Source organism: Eschrichtius robustus, chromosome 10, assembly GCF_028021215.1.
Source record: "Eschrichtius robustus isolate mEscRob2 chromosome 10, mEscRob2.pri, whole genome shotgun sequence".
Classification (NCBI taxonomy): Eukaryota; Metazoa; Chordata; class Mammalia; order Artiodactyla; family Eschrichtiidae; genus Eschrichtius; species Eschrichtius robustus.
The window spans coordinates 8,040,855-8,060,910 of record NC_090833.1 but is presented as its reverse complement, the minus strand read 5'-3'; the positions used below and the strand labels follow the sequence as shown (position 1 = coordinate 8,060,910).

General features: G+C 54.3%; 1 protein-coding gene across 1 annotated transcript in view; it reads right to left on the bottom strand.

Annotated features, from left to right (window-relative positions):
* The window catches only part of ENG (endoglin), a 29,128-nt gene extending 9,275 nt beyond the window's left edge, over positions 1-19,853 (bottom strand). Inside the window, exons 1-4 of the mRNA XM_068552423.1 lie at positions 19,429-19,853; positions 11,878-12,020; positions 3,152-3,292; positions 107-272 (exon numbers count right to left, since the gene is read on the bottom strand). Coding sequence (XP_068408524.1) covers positions 107-272; positions 3,152-3,292; positions 11,878-12,020; positions 19,429-19,495 — 517 coding nt within the window. The 5' untranslated portion in view covers positions 19,496-19,853. The remainder of the gene's footprint in view (positions 1-106; positions 273-3,151; positions 3,293-11,877; positions 12,021-19,428) is intronic.
* Between the last annotated feature and the right edge of the window lie 203 nt (positions 19,854-20,056).

The window sequence follows — 20,056 nt, the reverse complement described above, 5'->3', positions numbered from 1 at the left end:
ACATCCCCTCAGTGCCTTAGTGTCCACATCCGAGGAATGAGCCAGAGGAATTCACATTCCTCCAGAGCCGAGTCCCGAACCCAGAGAGGCTGTTGGGGAAGCTGACCTTGGTCCAGACGGAGGAGGATGCTTTGGGGATTGTTCAGCTCAGCAGCAGAGGTGACGGGACCCTTTGTGTCCGCCCAGTTGAGGAGCTCACCCTTGGTAGCGAAGGGTGGCAGCTGTGTGGTGTTGACCTCTGCGGGCTCTTGGAAGATGACCAGGTTGGGGTTCTGGGGAGACACGTGAAGGCTCAGGGTGCTGTTCCTGGGCCTGAGTCCCCTCTGTCCCATGCAGGAGGTCAGGAGATAATCTGAGGAGGCAGCTGTTTGGCTGAGCCGAGGAGGCCAGGCCTGAGGGTGCTGAGGCTGGTGGACCTGAAGTCATCTCACAGTCCCCTCTAACTAGGGCTCCCCCAGAGCCAGATCTGCCCATCTCCTTTCTACACCTGGGGAGCTGGATGGACAGACATCCATGTGCCTCCACGTGTCCAGACATCACCCTCGCACCCCTCCATAGGCATCCTCATTCAGCCCACACTTACGACATCTGTGGTTACTGTCTGTTTCCCCCACACTCTAAGGTCTGTGAGGGACAACGCCTGCCTCGCCCACCCCTGCATGGGACTTGACACATAGTAGGCACTGAGAAATATTTGTCTGACTTCGTGCCGGGCCCTGGGCCCAGCACTGGGGATCCTGACATGGCAGCTTCTCCCTGATGCCTGGCACATGGCAGGTGCTCCCTGCACGTGGGAAGGCAGAAGGCAAGAGAGAAGAAATGGACGAATACATGAATGAATGAAAGACAAACAGGGGTGGTCCCTGCTCTGGGGGATCTTACCACCCAGAAACTAGTCACGCCTCAAGTCATTTGAAACAACAGAAGACAGAGGATATTATTTAATAAGAAACAAAGGAGCAAGACAGTTCCCCTGGATGGGCAGGGATGAGAATCTGGGTGGCCCCAGCACCTCACTGCCTCCACTGCCCACGCCTCAGGAGAGCCTCTGGTGGGCTGGGGAAGGAAATAGGAAAGACTTCCTGCTGTAGGTACTCTGTTGAAGTCAAAGGGTTCAGAAGAAGCTGTTGGGGCCACAGACTCAAGAGAGTTCCTTTTCCATCTATCTCCAAAGCCAGAGGCACTGCGCTGAAGCAGCAGCAGCATAAGGGCTTCAGGCTAGATACTAAGGGGGACTGCCTGACAGTGGCAATAGGCAAGACACCATAGAATGGTCCACCTGGAATGGAGCAGGGCTGTAACAAGGTGCAAAGTGATGAGCACCTGGGTGAGGAACCCAGCGCCCACCCGCATGGAAGGGCTGGGGCAGTGGGTTAGAGCTGGAGAGTTTGGGGGTGGGGGGACTTTTACGCATCTGACCCTCAGGGTCAGCTCTGTAAAATGGGGATGTAATAGGGATTAAAGGGCAAGGCGTTTGTCAGTCTCCTGGCGCTGGGTCTGGCACAGAGGCCTGCGCCCCCGTGAGGCTCTTTGTCCCTCCAGCAGCGTCCCGGCTCCGGCTGCGGGGGCCCGGCTCCGGAAATTGCGGGCCGAGGCCGCGCGCGGCTCCGGAGGTGCCCCCCGCCCGGCCCCCCGACCGTGTATTCTTAGCGTGGGTGGGGGGAGGGGGGAAGGAAGGCTTGGCGGAGGTCGGAGCCGGCGGCTGCTGCGACCTTCCGGCCGGCGGGCGGGCGCTTTTCATGTGCCTTGCGTCACCCGGAGCCCCGCCGCCGGGCCTAGATCCCGGGGTTGGGCCGCCAGGGCGTCCGGGAATGGGAAGGGGAAAAGGGAGAGTCGAGAGGGAGGAGGAGCCGTGGCAGGATCTCGCTTTCCCGCACTGGGAGCCGAGGGATGTGCCGCGTGGGGCCGGTCGGCTCTGCCCTCCTGGTTGGCTTCGTTAGGCTTGCAACTTCCCTCCCAGGGGCATCCGGGCTGGCCAGCTCCGTCCGCCTCTGTGCTGCCCCTGCCACCAGTCCCGCACCCCCTCAACTTCTCTCTGGGCTCGTCTCCCAGGCAGCCCTGGATCTGAGCCTCTCTTCAGGTCCCCAGCTCCTCTCTCCCGCTCCTGGAACTCTGTGGTCTCTCCGAGACTCTGTCTATTCCTCTCACAACAGGCCCGCCCTCTTTCCGTTGCCTTTTTTCTTTCTGTGTCTCTCTCCCACTTGTTATCTTTGCTCTCCCCCGGGCTCTGGCTCCCTCCCCTCTGCTTTCTCTGGCTGTAAACAACAGCTGCTCGCATCTGGGGACCACCTCCCAGGGCCTTCCATGTGGAGGGGGCAGTGCCCTGGTCCGCCCCACCTCCTCCAGCCCTGAGCTTCCTCACTGCGGGTCCCAGACAGTGGACCTCCTCTCTCCGGTGGATGTGTCTGACACTTAATATCTGAATTTTTTAAAAATAATTTTTCTCCAACTTAGGCCGTGCTAATTATAGCAAATCTTGCAAATTCAACAAAGTTTAAAGAACAAAACAGATATCTCTCCGAATCCCACTCCCCAGCCATAACTACTGTTTTTTGTTTGGTTTTTCACCAGGGAATTCCCCATAACTACTGTTAACGCATTGTTAGGTTTCTTTTGTTTTGTTTTGGTTTTGGTTTTGGTTTTTGGGCCACTCCGTGCAGCATGCAGAATCTTAGTTCCCCGACCAGGGATCAAACCTGTGCCGCCTGCGTTGGAAGCATGGAGTCTTAACCACTGGATGGCCAGGGAAGTCCATCATTGTTAGGTTTCTTCCTGGCCTTTTTCGTCTCCACTTAAATATTTTCAAATTTATGTCTTGTAACTTTTTCAAAGACAGTGACAAGGTTATTTTATGGGACTATCACCAGTCCTCCCACTGGACATATGGGAAAACTGAGGCGATGAGAGAGGATTGGAGTTGGCCAGGGTTGCACATCAACCTGATTCCCACCTCCAGGTCTGGGCTCTTTATCCCAGGTTCTGTTGCCCTTTGCGTTCTCTCTGTCAGGGCCCCATGGGATTCACCAGGCAGGGCCCTGGTGAATAATGTCAGAATGAAAAAGAGAAGCAGGGGACCCTGGCCCACAGAGGTGGACAGCAGGAGCCTCCCACGGCCCGTGCCTGAGGCTGGGGTTGGAGGTAACACACTCACGTAGGCCAGGTGGAGTGGGATTCCTGGAGCCTGCAACTTCAGGAAGATGGTCTTGTTAGTGCTGAGGATCAGGAGCACCTCTCGGGGCAGGGTGCCATTTTGCTTGGATGTCTGGAGAGTCAGCTCCAGCACTGACACCTCCTGGAATGGGGGCAGGGGAGAGACACATACATAGACCAGTCAGATTGCACAGGCTGTGCCACCAGATCAGTAGTGACGACTCATTTACTGTAAGCTTCCACTCCATTCTCCCTGCCCAGCTTGTCCACTCCTGTCTCCCAGAGCCCAGCACAGTGCCTGGCCCTCAGGAGGTACCCAGAAAATATTTGCTGAACGAATGAAGGAGATGAGTCCCAGCAAATCCAAGGAGATGTTTTTTTAAGGGTAGCGGAGAGGGATAGATTAGGAGTTTGGGATTGACATGTACACACTGCTATAGTTAAAATAAAATGCCTTTCCATGAAAATAAATAAATAAATGCAATGAGCCTGAACTTTATCCAGTAGTCAGTTGAGGTTTATTACTTCCACAGAGCACCTGCTGTGTACCAGGCCTGCAAACACCTGTGTGACTTAGAGAGTACCCTGTGCCCTTTCTCTCTCCCTATGCAGCAGCGCTGAGGCATCAAACCCTCCCCAGTTCGCAGTATTCCTGTTTGCTTTACTATTTTAAAGTACTAGATACTCATATTTTGTTGAGTAATACCATTATTTTGATATTTTATCAGAAATGTCAATTTGAAATCATTTATGTCTTGAGAGGTACTGACTGCATTAAAAAATTTACTTGATCATGGTGTATGCATTTAGAATGCTTTCATAACAACGACAAAAACAATAATTAATACCTCACACTTATATAGTGCTTACTAAGTGCTTGGACTATTCTAAGTGCTTTACGCATTGACTCACTTAATCCCCACGACAACCCGAAGAGGTAGGTACCATTGTTATTCTCACTTACAGATGAGGAAGTGGGGCACAGAGAGGTGAAGTCATTTGGCTATGATCACACAGCAAGTAAGTATGGAGCTAAGATCTGGACCTGGGCAACCGCTATCCTGCCCCATCACGTTTTTCTATACCTCCTTATTCTCAAGAAGAAAAAGAACACAGCGATCCACAAGGCAAAGCTTCTATCGAAAGAAGAACCCCCGCTCTGCTCAAAGACTCTCTGAACCAATGGAGTATGAACCGGTGACTCCTGAAACTGAGACAGGTGTAGGCCTCAGAAGCCCCGCCCTCATGAGGACAAAGACAAATGGAAACACTTGACTGAAACACAAACTCCAGAGGCTCTCAAAAGCTGGCAGTCTCTCCAAAGAGACAAAAAGCTGACCCTCCCCAAATCTCCTCAAACTTATCAAAAAGGAGACAGATATTTCAAGATGAAGGCATCAGTGGAAAGTTTTTAGATTTAACTTCTAATTATCTCCTGGCCATTTCCCCAACTGATGTCACAGAGCCAGAGAGTGTTTCAGCTGCTGGAAAAATCTGCCAGAAATATTTCCGTTACCTAATAATGACACCATAATCACTCTTTGTAAGTTTGCTCTTTGAAACAACAACAAAAAAGCAAATAATGTTTCATTTTCAATGTTTCATAAATAATTTTTTTCATTTTAGTGAGCTACTTAGGTTGCTTATTTTTTGAATAATCACTTTTATGCTAATTTATAGTAGAATGATGTGTCTCAAATTTATGTTTGTATAAGTTCACATTTTTGATTAATTTATGTTTTCTAATGGGTTTATAACTTTTGGATTTTGAAATATCTTGTTTCATCAATTTTTAAAAATATTATGCATTCTAAACACTTGAAGAATTAAATACTGGATTTAATATCATATTCTGGTAAAATATGAAATACCAACCTAAAGGTCAGAACTGACATTTTGTTCCAGGATTGTGATCAGTACTCGAAATTAACCGGAGTGAAGGGAGACCCACCTCGGCGGTGTCAGGAAAGGCCCGGGCACTGCTGACCTGTCTGAACCATCGAGAATGCACCCACCCCAGCTTCCTTACCTTAGTTGCCTATGTATTATTAGCTTGAACAATCGAATATGATTGCACAACTCTGTGTATATGATAAAAACCACTCAACTGTACACTTTAAACAGGCAAATGTTTTCACGATAAAGCTATTAAAGAAACAACAATCAAATATCAGTAATTTCACGTGGTTCAGCCTAATCTGTGCCTGGTCCTGTGCTGTGAAAGTTGTGCATGCTCTCATGAAGCAGGGTCAGGTACTCTCCCATTTCACAGATGCAGCTGTCGGGGACAGGGAGGTCACATGCCAAGGTGAGTGATGAAGTCAGGCGCCCAGTGCACATCAGCCTGGTGCCAGAGCGGGTGCCTGGACCCCTGGATAGCTCACCTGGACCGTGTCCTCCCTCTCAACCCTGCCGCTCCCCAGACTGCCCCACGGTTCATCCCTGTCCAGCCCCATCTGTCTGTCCTCCCACAGAGGAGTAGACCTTGAGGCCCATACATGGTGAATAGATGGGCCCCATGGTTTGGAGGTGCCACGGCTGCTGCAGACAAGGAGATCCCTCCTCTGCCCTTGGGTGGACACCTGCAGGCCGAGAGCACTGCAGGTGACAGAGCGACTGGGAGCGCAGCCCCTGAGCTGGGAGGAAAGAGCCCTGTGAACATCCATTCCTGCTGCCGCTCTGCAACTGTCCCAGTTTCTCTGTGCCTCAGTTTCCCCATCTGTGAAATGGGAGTAAGACAGGGTTGGGAACCAAAACCAGGTGGGGCTGGGGATAAAGGAAGTTAAAAAAGAGAAGTAGAGGTCAGGGTCGGGTCATGCTGAGGGTGAGGGGGTTAGGAGACTGGAGCTTGGTGACGTTTGTCATGACATCTGGCTGTGCTCCCAGGGCTCACATACCAATCCCCCCACTCAGTTGTCACCAAGTCCCTCCCTGTAGAGTTGGGGCCTGGGGCCCAAAGAGGGGCAGGCAGGGGCCAGGGCCACACAGCAAGCGAGCCATGTGGAAACTCGTCTGGCTGGGCTCCCTGGGGTCTCTGAGCCCCTGGGCCGAGCCGAAGGCCAGCTGGTTACCAGAAAAACCCAGTCAGGGTTTCCACAGCAAACATTTCCATCCCATGGCCCTGACTCATCAGCGTGGCCACTCACACACCGACTTCCCTCTTCCCTCCCAGCCTGGAGCCCAAAGGCAAAGAAAGGGGCCTGCCTTGCCCCCCACCCCAAGCTCCCAGTCTTCCCAATGTCATCCTGGGAATTCTGGGAGCCCAGCCGAGGCGGGCAGGCCAGCCAAGCCCTCTCCCCCAGCTCTGCAACCTGGGCCGGCCTGGGCCTGCCCCGGCCCCCTCCCTGAGCCAGTGGGCGGGAGACCATGCTTCTATTTTTGTGCCCGTGTCCCACAGATGCCATTGTTGGCCCAGCAGTCAGTGGCGGGAAGGGGAGATTTCGGTGAGGAGGTCCTGAGTGCTAGTAGCCACTTATAGAAAGTCGCTTCCAGCAATTCTTCTAGGCGTGGAGCCTCGGGGCTGCCTGCAGCCCCCCCACTCCGAGGGCCAGACTGGAGCCGGCCAGATTGGAGCCAGCCGTCCTCTGTCCACCCTAGCAGACTCAGACGGCACATGCAGGCAGGGTAACGGGTGAAGGGGGTCAAAGCCAGACTGACCTGAATTCAAACCCGGGCTCAGTCATTCGCTTGTGACCCTGGGCAGTTACTTCCTCTCTCTGGGCCTCGGCTTCCTGATCTGGAAAATGGGCTGAACAATATACCCACTTCATAGACTTGTGAGGATTCAGTGAGATTCTGCCTGCAAAGCGGGTTGTCCAGTGCCCAGCTAAATACATGGTAGTATTGATAGATTGGCTTTCACTGCCGCCGGTTCCGTCCCTGCCCGCTCATCCAGAGGAGTGCCATGGTTTGGGGGCTGAGGAGGTTGGCGTTAGAGCTGGGCAGCAGTTAGCTGGAATTGGGACCTACTTCAGCCACGCCACCCTGCAGCTTCCCCTCTCTGGGCCTCAGTCTCCCCATCTGTGCGGGGAGGAGCTGGGCTCAGTGATGTTCTAGTATTGTGTGGCCCCTACATTCCATCCGGCCTCCTGGGGCTCCCAGTGTTTGGCACCTGGGAGTCACGGTCTCCAGCCAGGTGGCTACAGAGTGGACTTCCAGAACACCCAGGAGAGGCATGCTACTCTCCCCTGCTGAGGGTCCCTGGTCAGCCCATGTTCTCCCCACATCCCCAGTTCATTTGTCTGAGAGACCACCACTGGGCCCAGCCTGGGGCTTCTATGCTGTCAGAGGGGGACAGGAAAGAAGGCACAACCCTGTCATCAAGGAGCTTGGCAGAGAACAAGAGTAACACCCCCAAACAGTCAGTGACACCACTAACCTCTTGGGGATGGACAATCAGCAAATGCTTATACACACGTATATTTCCCCTTCCTTCCGTTATTCACCCACTGATCCATCCATCCATCCATCCATCCATCCATCCATCCATCCATCCAATACCTGGACTGACCCTGAGCTGAACACTGGGGATACAGCACTGAGAGAGCAGACGCAATCCCTGTCCAGTCTGTCTGACCCCCAGCCCATGCCCCTCCACCAAGCTTGCCCCTAATATCTGCAAGGCCTGGGACAAGAACATATATGACAGCCCCTGGCCCCAGCCCACCTTGCTTCTCTTCACATGGACACGTGTGGAAAACCAGCCTGGATGCCCAAGCTCTGCCAGGCTCACTCTTCCCAGCCCCCTGTGCCCCCCATTGCTGAGTCCATCACTCAGTACCAGGGCTGCTGACGCCCACCTCTGCCTCCCCCAGGAGTGGCTCCAGGGCAGGGGCCAGGTCTGCTTTCTCTCTGCACCATCAATGTCCACCCTTAGTCACCTCACCCAGCCTTCAGGTCTAAGGGAGCTGACACCAGCCATGCAGTGCCCCTTCTAGAGGAAAGGACAAGAAAGAGCCCCATCCAACCCTGGGAGGAGGCCCAGCGCATTTGGGCAGGGAATTCTGGAGTCCTGGGTTCCCAGGGTAGGGACTAGGGGAGGGATGCAGGTCCCTTCGGCAGATTCCCCACCCGGGGCAGGGGAGATGCAACTGGAAAAGGGCCAGAGAGGGGCTGCAAATTGTGGGTCCCAGGCAGGGGCCCCTTGCCCAGGTCTGAGGGTGGCACTGCCTTCCACAGCCCTTCACAGCCTCCCAGGATGGTCTGGGGGAACCCGTGGCCCCCCTGCCCTCCCTCTGCCCGAGCAGCCTTGTCTGCCCCTCTCCCCAGGAAAGAGTCGGTGCCAGAGCCCCGTGAGTTCGTGTGCTTGGGGGTGGGCAAGGCATCGTCAGTTCCCTGAGTTTGCCCAGAAGTGGGGTGAATCAGCGGCTGTCTCAGCTCTGGCTGCCTGGGGTTTGTTAGGAGGACAGCAGATCAGTGTAGTCGGCCTGACGGGAACTGCTGAGACACCAGGCCGGTTTCCTGTCTCCGCAGGTCAGGATGTGACCCTGGGCCCCCTCCCGGAATCCAGGCTCCAGCCTGCCCTTCGGGGACCCAGCAAGATAGAGCCCCTGCCCAGCGGCCCCCTCGTCTGTCTGCAAACCCTCCCAACACACACACACACCCCCGAACCTCTCTTCCCCGAGGCTCTTGGCTGCCACAACTCATCTGCCGCCCACCCACAGGAAATCTGAGGCTTCAGAGGCCACCGGGGATGCAGGGGAAAGCTGTTTCTCTGTGCCAGGATTTGAAGGCGGCAGCCATAAGTTGGGAGGGATTGGGCCGGTTGCTGAGACAGTCGCCACCCACGCCACCGCTGCCCGCTCGTGTTTCTTGCCTCTAGGCCTTTGCTCACACAGTGCCTTCTGCCTGGAATGCCCGTGACTCCCCTCTGGGTCTGGCTAGACACTGGGAGCCGTTTCCCTAATGCCTCCTTCCCTCCACACTCAGTGCTCATGCCCCCGGGGCCCGCAGGCGCCTGCATCCCCTTCCCCAGCTGCCGAGTCCATCACTTGGTGCCAGGGACGCCCATGCCCACCTCTGCCTCCCCTGCGAGTGGCTCAAGGGCAAGGACCAGATCTGCTTTCTCTCTGCACCATCAATGCCCAACACAGGCTGGGCAGAGAGCAGGCACCCGGCGAGGACTGTTGGGCTGTAGACCCCCTTCTTGGGGGCCGCCTGGGGAGGAAGATGTCTCCCAGGGGAGCCACGGGTCTTTCGCTGTCACGGTAGTAGATCTGGTGGGATCATGGGCTCGACCCTTGGGGCCAGAAGGCCAGGAGCACCCAGCTCCGTCAGGCTAGACCTCAGCTGCCCCCTTTGCAAATGGATTCACAGTCCCTGTTTCAGCCGCCTCGTAGCAACAACCTATGAGGATCAAATTCGTTGACTGACGTGAAGATGTGCTGCACACTGTAGCGTGCTCAGCCGAATGAGGGTATTGACGGGGGAGACACGGAGCCCACAGAGGAGACGTTATAATAACAACAGGCAGAGCTACTGAACATCGAGAGTGGCTCTGGGCAGGCCCGAGCTCAGTATTTTGCCTGTGCGACCCCACTGGATTCTCACAGCCCCCTGTGAGCTAGGTATGATTATCATCTCCATGTTTCCCAGGGAAAACCAAGGCTTGGAGAGGTGGCCCAAGGTCGTGCCCCTGTAAGTGGTGGGGGGTAAGGTTCAATTCGAAGACTGTCTGGCTCCAGAGCCCATGCTCTTAACCCTGGCCTCAAGGTCACATGGCAGTGCATTCATTCTTTCATGCATTCATTCATTCATACATTCAACAAACAGTCGTTGGTATCCTCCAGGCCCTGGGCCAGCTTCTGCTACTCCGTGATTCTTTGGTGGGTCCCTCAGCCCAGGAAGTGTGTGTCTATCGGAGCGTGGGGAGAAGGAGTCCCTTCTGCATGCCAGGCACGATACGAGGTGCTGGCCAGTGACGGGTCCAGGACTGGAGCCCCCATCTCCTGAACCCCAGCTCTCTCCATCACCCCCTCAAACAAACAGGCCCAGCGGTCCTGGAGGCTGCAGCCTGACTCCTTGAGTTAAAAGCCGGACACTCCATGGACTGAGTTCTCTGGAAGAGGCAGAGTGTGACAGGGAGATTCTGTGGTCATGAGCTCTAGGATGACATATTACAGCAGCACCCTGTCATGCCCCTAAGAACCCTCCAATGACAGTCACTGCCCACAGGATAAAGACCGAACCCCTTACTACGGCGATGGGGGCTTGTCCATCTCCCCAGCCCTGCCCCGAGGTGAACTGTAAGCTCACGACGCAGTGAATCACACGCTGGCCTCAACTGAGTCCCACTTTCCTGCCTGTGCGTTCACTCTATCCTCTGCTCTTCCCCACGGCCTCCTTCATTCCGTGAACTCTGGCCGTTCTTAGTGTTCCTGCTTCCTCCAGGAAGCCCAGCCTAATCCCATAGCAGCTGACCTACCCCTGCCCCGTGCTCCCCGAGAAAGCACCAGTCATCTGGGTCCTGGCTGTCTGTCTACATGTCTGTGTCCAATAGACCTGGGTGCTTGGCCAGGAGCCTTCTCTGACACTGGCCCACTGTTGAGTGATTGGGGCTGGGGGCGTCCCAGTGCCACCCAGGCGAGGCACAGAGACCTGAACATCCGAACACACATAATGAACTTACAGAGGGCAATCTCACTTTACATATCATTACCAAACTTGAAAAAAATTACAATGGCTATGGAAACCACACAACGTGTGTTTGGCGCTATCTTCGGCTTGGGGATTATCGAGACCCACAGTCCTGGTGGCAGGCAGGGTGGTGGGGAGCAGGCCCCCCCGATATTGGTGGTCTTGGCACTGTCTTATCACTGCACAAATGCAGGGCAACCTAACAGTTTCGGGGGCCACAAGTTCATCCTGAGCTGACACCACTAAATCGCTATCAGGACCTGAGGCCGCGTTGGCCAGGTGTGGTTGCCAGCCCGGGCAGGCCAGGCGCCGGCTGAACACTGAGATCCACTGGAGACCCAGGTGACGGCCTAGCTTGGAGTCTCAGGGATCTAGTGAACTCTGGCCTCGGGCATGTCGCTTCACCTCTCTCAGCCTGCCACAGGTCTCTCCTCCGAAAAGTGGGGAAACAGACCCTGACAGATGGGCCCTCAGGAGGTTTAATACACGAAAGGTGCTTAGCTCTGTTCCTGGTACTTACCAGGCCTAGCACAGTACCTAGCACATAGTAAGTGCTCAATAAACATGTTATTATTATCAAGAGGGACTTAGACACACTCATGATGGACCTTCTTGGTGTGGGGAGAATGGTCTCCGAGGTGACATCACCGGCTTCCAGTCTCTGGGGGGCTGCCTGGCCGGGTCACAGATGTTCGATGAGTGACATTCCAGGGAGGGAGATTTGCGCTCAACTGAGGGAAGCACTGTCTCAAGGTCAAAGCTGCCTAGAGCAGAGCCGTGTCACTGAGAAACAGTGAGCTCCCCATCACGGAGGTACATGAATGACAGCTCGCCCGGCTCTTCTCCACTCCACTGCCGGCCAAACACAGCCCTTTCCACCAGGGTCTTGTGTGGGCATCCAGAAGATTGCCCCAGAAATGCCACCCCTTACAGGCCCTGTGAGATGAGATGCTGATGTCACACTCCTGGCAGGGGCCCTGGTGAGGACTCAGTCCACTGTCCCAGGGACAGCCACAAGGAAAGGTTCCCCTCATCTCATCAGCCCTGGGCCATCTGCTGGGTCCCCACCTGACCCTGCCATCAGGCACTCACCTTTAGGAACTCCAAGAAGAGGATGTGGACTTCCAGGGTAGCATTGGGCCTCTGAGCCACGCAGCCCTCAGAAACCTGGCTTGTGATGTATGTCACCTGTGGGTCCACAGGCTGTAGGTCGCAGTAGACTGTTTCTGCAAGACCTGTTGGGAAAGCACAGCCAGAGAGTGGGCCGGTTAAGAGCAACGTGGTGACAATTGCTCCCACTTTCCAAATGCCTACTGGGTGCTTGGCACTGGTGAAGGGCTTTATTGCATCTTCAGAGCTACCCTGCAAGGTGGATATCATTATACCCATTCCACAGATGAAGAAACTGAACCTCAGAAATGCAAAGTCTCTTGCCTGAGGTCACAGTGCTAGTAGGTGTCGGGTTGACAGATAAAATGCAGGACACCCAGTTAAATCTGAATAAATAAAAAAAATGAATATTTTTTAAAGAATAAGTATATCCCAAACTTTGCGTGGGATATACTTATACTAAAAATTTTTTCACGGTTTATCCGAAATTAAAATTTAAACTGGGCATCCTAAATTTTCATTTGCTACATCTGGCAACCCTAAATGTGTGGCAGGATCCACCTGTGCCCACATCCAAGCCTCTGGGCTGGTCCACTCCAAAGGATCAGGAGACAAAAATTCCCCTCTTATGCCTCAAGGAGGCCGGGAGGAACGGGCCAAGGAGGGTTGAGAGTCTCCTGGCCCCGATGGACAGAGTGAGCCCAGGTTCAGAGGGCAGCTGCCGGAGTAGGCTGCAGAGCCTGCTGCCCGGAAGCGCAGGTCCTGAGGGAAGGGAATGGAATTTCACCCTGACCCAGCAGAGGAGGAAGAGGAAATGAGGCCCCTACACCTCGTCCTGAGGAATGTGCCGGGGAAGGGGGGGCTCCGGAGGAGGGAAGGAGGACAGAGAAGGGGAGACTGTTTGGAAGTTTGTGTCTCCATCTTGTCGCGCTCACTTCCTGTTTTCTTGGAGATCAAAGATGGGCGCGGAGGGCCTGGCCGCACGTCCAGCCGACGCCAGCTCAGAGGAGGGGGGAGGGAGGCTTCTTCTGAATCCCGGGCCATTGGGCTGTCTTTGGCCTAACCCGGCCTCCTTCCACCGCCTCGTTGGCTCAGGACCCCCAGGGGTCAGAGAAGGACGGCAGACGGCCACCCCAGCCATAGCCACACCACCCGCCGGCAACACCTTGGGAAGGATAAATCCGGGACAAGGACACTTGGCTTATAAGTCCTCACCCTGGCCCCGTCCTATGTGCCAGGGACGCCAGAGTGCCTGCATTATAGGGCATTTTCATTAAAAGCAAGGTCCCCGGAGCCAGGCCGACCTGGGTTTGAATCTCAGGCCCAACACTTACTAACTGATGCTGCTTTGGCGAACTATTTCACTTTGGGCTTTGGTTTCCTCGTCAGTAAAAGGACAGTAAGAATAGAACCCACACAACCCACAGAGGTGAGATAGGGTGTATGGCAGTTCTTTTTATCACAGTTCTTTGATTGGCTTCAGCCACGGGAGAAGAAGTGACTGTCCTGGGGGGTGGTGATGTGGTGGGAAAGGGTGGCCTGCAGGTGAGGGGCCTCTGTGAGGGAGGTCACTGATGTCTCAGGCTCAGGTAGACTCAGGGCTGGCTCCATCTGCTGCTGATTCCCCCCACCCCCTTGGGACCCACCAAGCCCCTCACGCTCTCCCTGTCCCTGATAGTGAAGACAGACTTCTTGGCTGTTACTTAGTCCTCCTGTACAGATGGGGAGACCGAGGCCCAGAGACATGCGACGTGCCAGATTCACAGCGCACGTGGCTGACCGGGCCGGGCTCGGACCTACCTCTCCCCACGCGACCCAGGGTCTGGCTTGCAGATTAGTGCAGCGCTTTCCTCCTTCCCTTCGGACTTTCCCTGCCCCCTCCCCAGACTTCCAGGAACCCCAGTTCCTCCCGGATTGCTGGGGCCGCCTGGGGCCACCTCCTCCATGCCGTCAGCGCGTCAGCCAGCGGGAGAGGCCACAGGCCTAGCCATTATGTAATGATCAGATAACAGGCCAGGCTGGGAGATCAGATAAGAGGTCCATTTATTTTGGGGCCTTTTCGAGTCCTGGCCGCCCCCACTCCGCAGACGAGAATGGGGAGACAGGAGGGAGTGTGACGCCCAGGGCCTGTCTCCCGGAGCCAGAGGCGGGCCCAGACAGAGCTGAAAACAATCCCCTGGCACCAAGGGAAACTCTGGGGCTCCTGGGACCTGGGTTGGAGGAGGCGCCGCTTGGGCCCTGGGTGACCGGGTGAGTGAGAGACCTACCAACTGGGGAGCCACCTCTCCACCTCTGTCACCTTCCTATCCTCCCCCACCCACAAGCACAGAGCCACCTTGGGGGCTTTCCAAATGGCCACCCCCAGCACCTTGGGTGGCCGAGAGGATGATGGTCAAGCAAAGCCAGCTCTGGAGCTGGATGGTCTGAGTGAAATCCCAGCTCTGCCTCTTAAAAAAGCTGGTCACCTTGGGGCTTCCCTGGTGGCTCAGTGGTTAAGAATCCGCCTGCCAATGCAGGGGACACGGGTTCGAGCCCTGGTCCCGGAAGATCCCACAGGCTGCGGAGCAACTAAGCCTGTGCACCACAACTACTGAGCCTGCGCTCCAGAGCCCGTGAGCCACAACTACTGAAGCCCACGCGCCTAGAGCCCGTGCTCCACAACAAGAGAAACCACCACAATGAGAAGCCCTTGCACCACAACGGAGAGTAGCCCCCGCTCGCTGCAACTAGGAAAAAGCCCGTGCGCAGCAACGAAGACCCAACGCAGCCAAAAATAAATAAATAATCAAAAAAAAAAAAAAAAAAAAAAGCTGGTCACCTTGAGCAAGAGCCTAACTTCTCTGAGCCTCAATTTCCCCATTTGCAAAACAGCTTCCATCATGCTTACTGGGCTCCAGGTACTGATTTGTGGCTTTTTGTGGGTTCATTCATTTGATGCTCATAGCAGCCCTACAAGGTAGGTGAAGTTATTATAACTATTTGACACAAGGGGGAACTGAAGATTAGGGAGGTGCAAGAATTTGCCTGAGGGCACGCAGCTGTTAAGTGGCAGGGCCCCATTGGAATCCAGACAATCCAGCTTTAGCGCCCAGCACCCACTTTGCAGGCTATGTAACAGCTGCATGAGGTAACCCATGTACAGAGCCTGGTACCCAGTAAGTGTTCTGGACACAGTAGTTGTGATTATTTCATGAAACCAGGGCCAATCCTCTTTGACAAGGATCTTTTCTGCTTTTCCTCTTCTTCAGTTACCCAGCCACCCTTTGCTCCTTTCAGGGATCAATCGTGGCCTCAGAGATTTCCCTGTGTCCAGCCCAACCACTGCCCCTGGGCCTGGCCACCAGTGAGACCTCAACACTCTTTTCCATAGTCTGTCTCCGGCTGCCCGATGTCTGCAGGCTAAGGCCGTACTCCATAACCTGGAGTGGAGTTAAAAAGTGCAGGGATCTGATAGATGCTGAAGGTTCAGATCCTGATTCTGCTAGCTGCCAGCTTCCTTTCCATGCCTCAGTGCTATTATCTGTAAAATGGGGATGGTGATAATCAAAATACCTTCCTCAACGAATTGGTGAGAATATTGGTAAATTGACACATGCACAGGGCCAAGCAGGGTCCTGATGTGTGAGGAGCTGGCAACCGCCGTCACGGTTATTTATGTCCAGCAGTGGGGAGAAGTGAAATTTTCCTTCAAACACACCTTGATCCTTGCCCTTGCCATGCCCTTTCCCAGACTTACAGTCTTCCTTTATTTGACCACTTCTCTTCAATTCCTATTCATCCTTTAAAACCCTGCTGTGAAAATCTTCTCATCAGAACCCATCCAGGGACTTCCCTGGTGGTCCAGTGGTTAAGACTTCGCCTTCCAATGCAGGTGGTGTGCATTCGATCCCTGGTCGGGGAGCTAAGATCCCACATGCCTCGTGGCCAAAAAACCAAAACGTAAAACAGAAGCAATATTGTAACAAATTCAATAAAGACTTTAAAAAAGGTCCACATCAAAAACATCTTAAAAAACAAAAGAACCCATCCAGTTGTGCTCTAGGTGGGAGGGCCACTGCAGGTGTAGGAAAGAAACCTAATGCGTGGGGTGAGAGGAGCTGGCAACAGAGAGAGCCTCAACGTCTTCCCTAAGGCACTGCGGTGTGTGGTTAGGGCCAGGGCCCGAGCCCCAGCTGCTCATTTCTGAGCTGTGTTACTCAGGCAAATTCCTCCACCTGTCAGTGCCCCAGTCTCCTCAGCTTTAAAATGGGGGTAACAGGAGTGTCAGTTTCATTGGGCTGTTGTGAAGGTTAAGTCTGATGGTACACAAAACAAGCCTAGAGCAGTGTCTGGCATTCACCCCCACCCCGTCACAGGTATTGAAGTCAGCTCAGCCTTGGATGAGGGTCGCGTTCAGCCTCCAGGGCTGAGGCCCCAAAGCTGGAGCTAGAAGGGGCAGGTTGCTCCGGAGCCAGGGCAATCAGCGCTCCAAGCCTTCCACACCCACCCAGGCCACCAAAGAGGCAGAGAAAAGAACCTGGGTTGAAGAAGAGAAGCCTGGACCTGTCACTTGTCCCGCGGCTTGATTTCTTCGTCTGTAACCTGGGTATAGAGACAAAGGGCTGCCTGATGCACTGGGGACACAGAAGGGGTGGTCCCTCCCTCTTGCCCAGATCCCTCGTCAGGTCCTCAAGCAAATAAATAGACCAGGCCTGTCCTCAGAGGGCCCATCACTGACCCATCTGTGCGCATGAGAGAGACATCAATTCTTTCTCTCCCTCTGGGTCTTAGTGTCACCGTCTGTCTGGCCGAAGGGAGAACCTTAACGGTCATGCCCCCACCGTCCTCAGGGACCCACTGTCTCCTGGTTCACATGGCTCCTGCTTCAACCTCCCTTTCCTCCGGACAAATGGGAAGCTGCCCCAATGCAGACTCTAAGAGATGGATATTTGTGGTCTGTGTCCTGCATCCCTAGCAGGACATGTCCTGCCCCCCTCTCCAGGGAGTCCCAGACCCTCACACATGTGGCCAGCAGTACAGGGGACTCCAAGTCTCACCTCTACCCCATCCTCCAGCGAACGCTCATCCACACTTAGGAGACACTCTTTGATCCCAGCCACCCAACATGGGCCACGATCCCCTGCACCTCCACTTCTGGGACTCTATCCAAGTGAAATACTCCAAAATACAGGAAAAGATGCATGTACCAAAAACGTGCATGGAAGTGATATTTATAACTGGCCCAAAAGGGGAAACCACCTAAGTATTCAACAATAAAGAATTCATTAGGCAAACGATGACATGGCACGTTTGAGGCAGAGACTATTCTAGAACCACAATGGGATGGTTATGGAGTCCACGTGACAACACAGAAAACTTCTGGGACATAAGAAGGGTACACAAGATTTCCAAATTTGATCCACCTGCATTAAAATTACCTTAAAAAGCTAGACAAAAACTGGTAAGCAATCCACCAGCATGCTCACAGTACCCATACTAATAAAGGAGCCGGGGAGGTCATTTTTTCCCCTTTTCTGTTTCCTTTGAGGAGTGGACTAAAGCGAATATATGGCTAAATCGCTTTTTAAAAATCTCTACATATTTGTTCTTAAAAAAATTCATGTAAATCAACTATACTTCAATTAAAAAAAAAAATTCCAACATGACAAAATTGTGTGTCTTAGAAAATGAAAATCCTCTAGAGGAACCCAGTGCTAAAGAAGAGTGACATGGGGATTTTCTTTGTGCATATTGTGTGTTATTACTATTTTATTCTTACAGAAATGGAGTCATTGATGTTTGGACACCTGACAGTGTGTCCCAGACATACGTCCACAGCAATGTAGATCTGTAGCTAGCTTTTTCTCGGTAACGGCTGTGTAGGGTTCCACTGCATAGTCAGCCACTTCATAGGGCCCAGGCTGGCAGACACTGGGTGGTTTCCAGTCGTGCGGTTTTTGTTACAGGTACCTACGGACCACACATCTTTACAGAGTTGGTCAAGTAACTCCACGGGGTTGACTTCTGAAGGTAAGTCTGTTACACGAGTTATGGTTTTGAAAGATTCTGCCAAGCTGTGTTCCCAGAAGGCTGGACTCGTTTGGGACATGTTTTCATCCCATTTTGACCCCCTCCAGCTTGAACGAGGATGCCTGGGTCACTAGCACTCCCACCCCCTCCCCTGGCGTGGAGATCTGGCTTCCACACCCTGGCCCTGGTCCCCATCTGCCCTCCATGGGCCTCAGTTTCCCAGACTGAAGATGAGCTGGGCTGGATGCTTTGGCATGCCCTTGAGCCCTGTGATCACTGGGTGCTAGTACCTGCTCGCAGAAGCAGATTGATACATTTTCAGGAGTTTTTCCAGTTGGCTCTTAAACACAGCCATTATTAAAAATTAAATTTTATAAGCTTACAATTAAATAAATTATATATATTTAAAAGTTAATAAATATCAAAACTCATTACTCCCTAATTATTTTATTCCCTTTTGTATTATCTGTGCTCTTGAGGTTATCTACGTCTGTAATATCTGTGTGGTGGAAATAGTAGATAAAGGTTTATTACTGTGCACCCGCCCCAACTCTGAGTCTGCTGAGTTGATAGCTTGAAATCAGCCCTGTGGGAACATTTACACCGTGGATATTGACAAACGTTACCCCACCCCACCCCCCACTCGGCTGTTCATTATTCGCCAGCACACCAGTGCCTTCGATCCTATAAAACCAGGCCCTAAAGAGCTTCGAGGATCTTTCTCTGATGACCTAGAGGAAGAGAGTGTTATCAAGCTAGAATGTGGGGGGAGGTGGGAGAAAGGCAGGGTGGCCTGGGGGCCTATCGTGGAGCTCAGGTAGGGCTTCTGTCTGAGCTGTGTGAACTTAGCGGGTCACAGCCTCCACTTCCCCTCCTGTAAAATGGGGCAATAAAGGGCGCAGTCTTGCAGGGTGACTAGGAGCTGTATCAAGAGGGGTCGCCGTATCACCCGTGGTCAGGAGCAAGCGCTCAAGGGAGGCCCAGGCCTGGGGCAAATCCCTGCTGGGTCACTTAATGTCTGAGACTCATTCCTGTCTATCAGTGAGGCAGTGGTAAGAGCTTTAGAGATCAAGGGTTAGGGACTTGCAAATGCTGCGGGTTAGGGTAGGGTGGGGAGTCACGATCTGACTGTGAGGCCGCACACCCTCCCATCCCACATGTTCCTCAGATGAGAAACTTAAGGCCCAGAGAGGGCAGGAGAGTCTCCAGGGGCTGCACAGCACTCTGGGACCTGGGCTTCTTGGGGAGAAACTGGACGTAGCTGGGAGGGCAGAAGCCAGAGTAGCCAGAGTTAAGGTAAATAACTCATCCCTGTTTGCCTGAGACTTTTAGGGCTGAAAGATCTTCGTCCTGCCAAACCGGGATGGTTGGTCACCCCGTGACATCTGTCTTGGGCTGTCCAAACATCCCAGGACAGCTCCACTGGACGTGAGCTCGGGACACACGGAGGAGGCCCGGAACACTTGGGGCCTGGTCTGTGCCCTGGGGGCCGAGTCTCCCCACCCTGGGTCCCTGGACACCTACTTGTGGGACCGAGGCTGCAGACAGCCAGCAGCAGGGCGACGGCCTGGGGGAACGTGCCGCGGTCCATGCTGTCCACCCGGGGATCTGTGCGCTGGGCCTTAGCCGGTGTCCAGGGGCAGGGCTGCAGGCGGGCGCCGGGGCCGGCGTGGGCTCTCGCGGGGACCCAAGGGGAGCAGGCAGCTGGAGCGACGGCGTCCCTGCTCCAGCCTTCTGAGGTGGCGGCCGAGGGGTCAGGAGAAGTGGGCACGGGGGCGCGGGGCCAGGCCGGGGGTCGTTGACCAAGGGCTGAGCGGGAAGGGGCTGCGGGGCTCCTGTGGACGGCGGCGGCAGTCACGGCCTGTGGATGCGGATGGAGGCTGGGGTCTGAGCGTCAGCAGTGCGGAGCTCCCGGCTCATCTAGCCTGGCTCGGGGAGGCAGGAAATGCGCTTCCTTAGACAAGGGGCCGGGCCAGGCGGCCTGCCAGGCGGGGAGAGGAAGTGCCACGGGCTTTGTCGCTGGGTGGGGGGCCCTGGGGCGTGTGGGAGGCAGTGGGGTGGGAGGACCCAGGCTCCAGGCTCGTCTCCCCACACACCCCACCCTCCCATCCCACCCTCTCCAGCGCTGGCTGGTGGGGTGCACCTGGCAGCC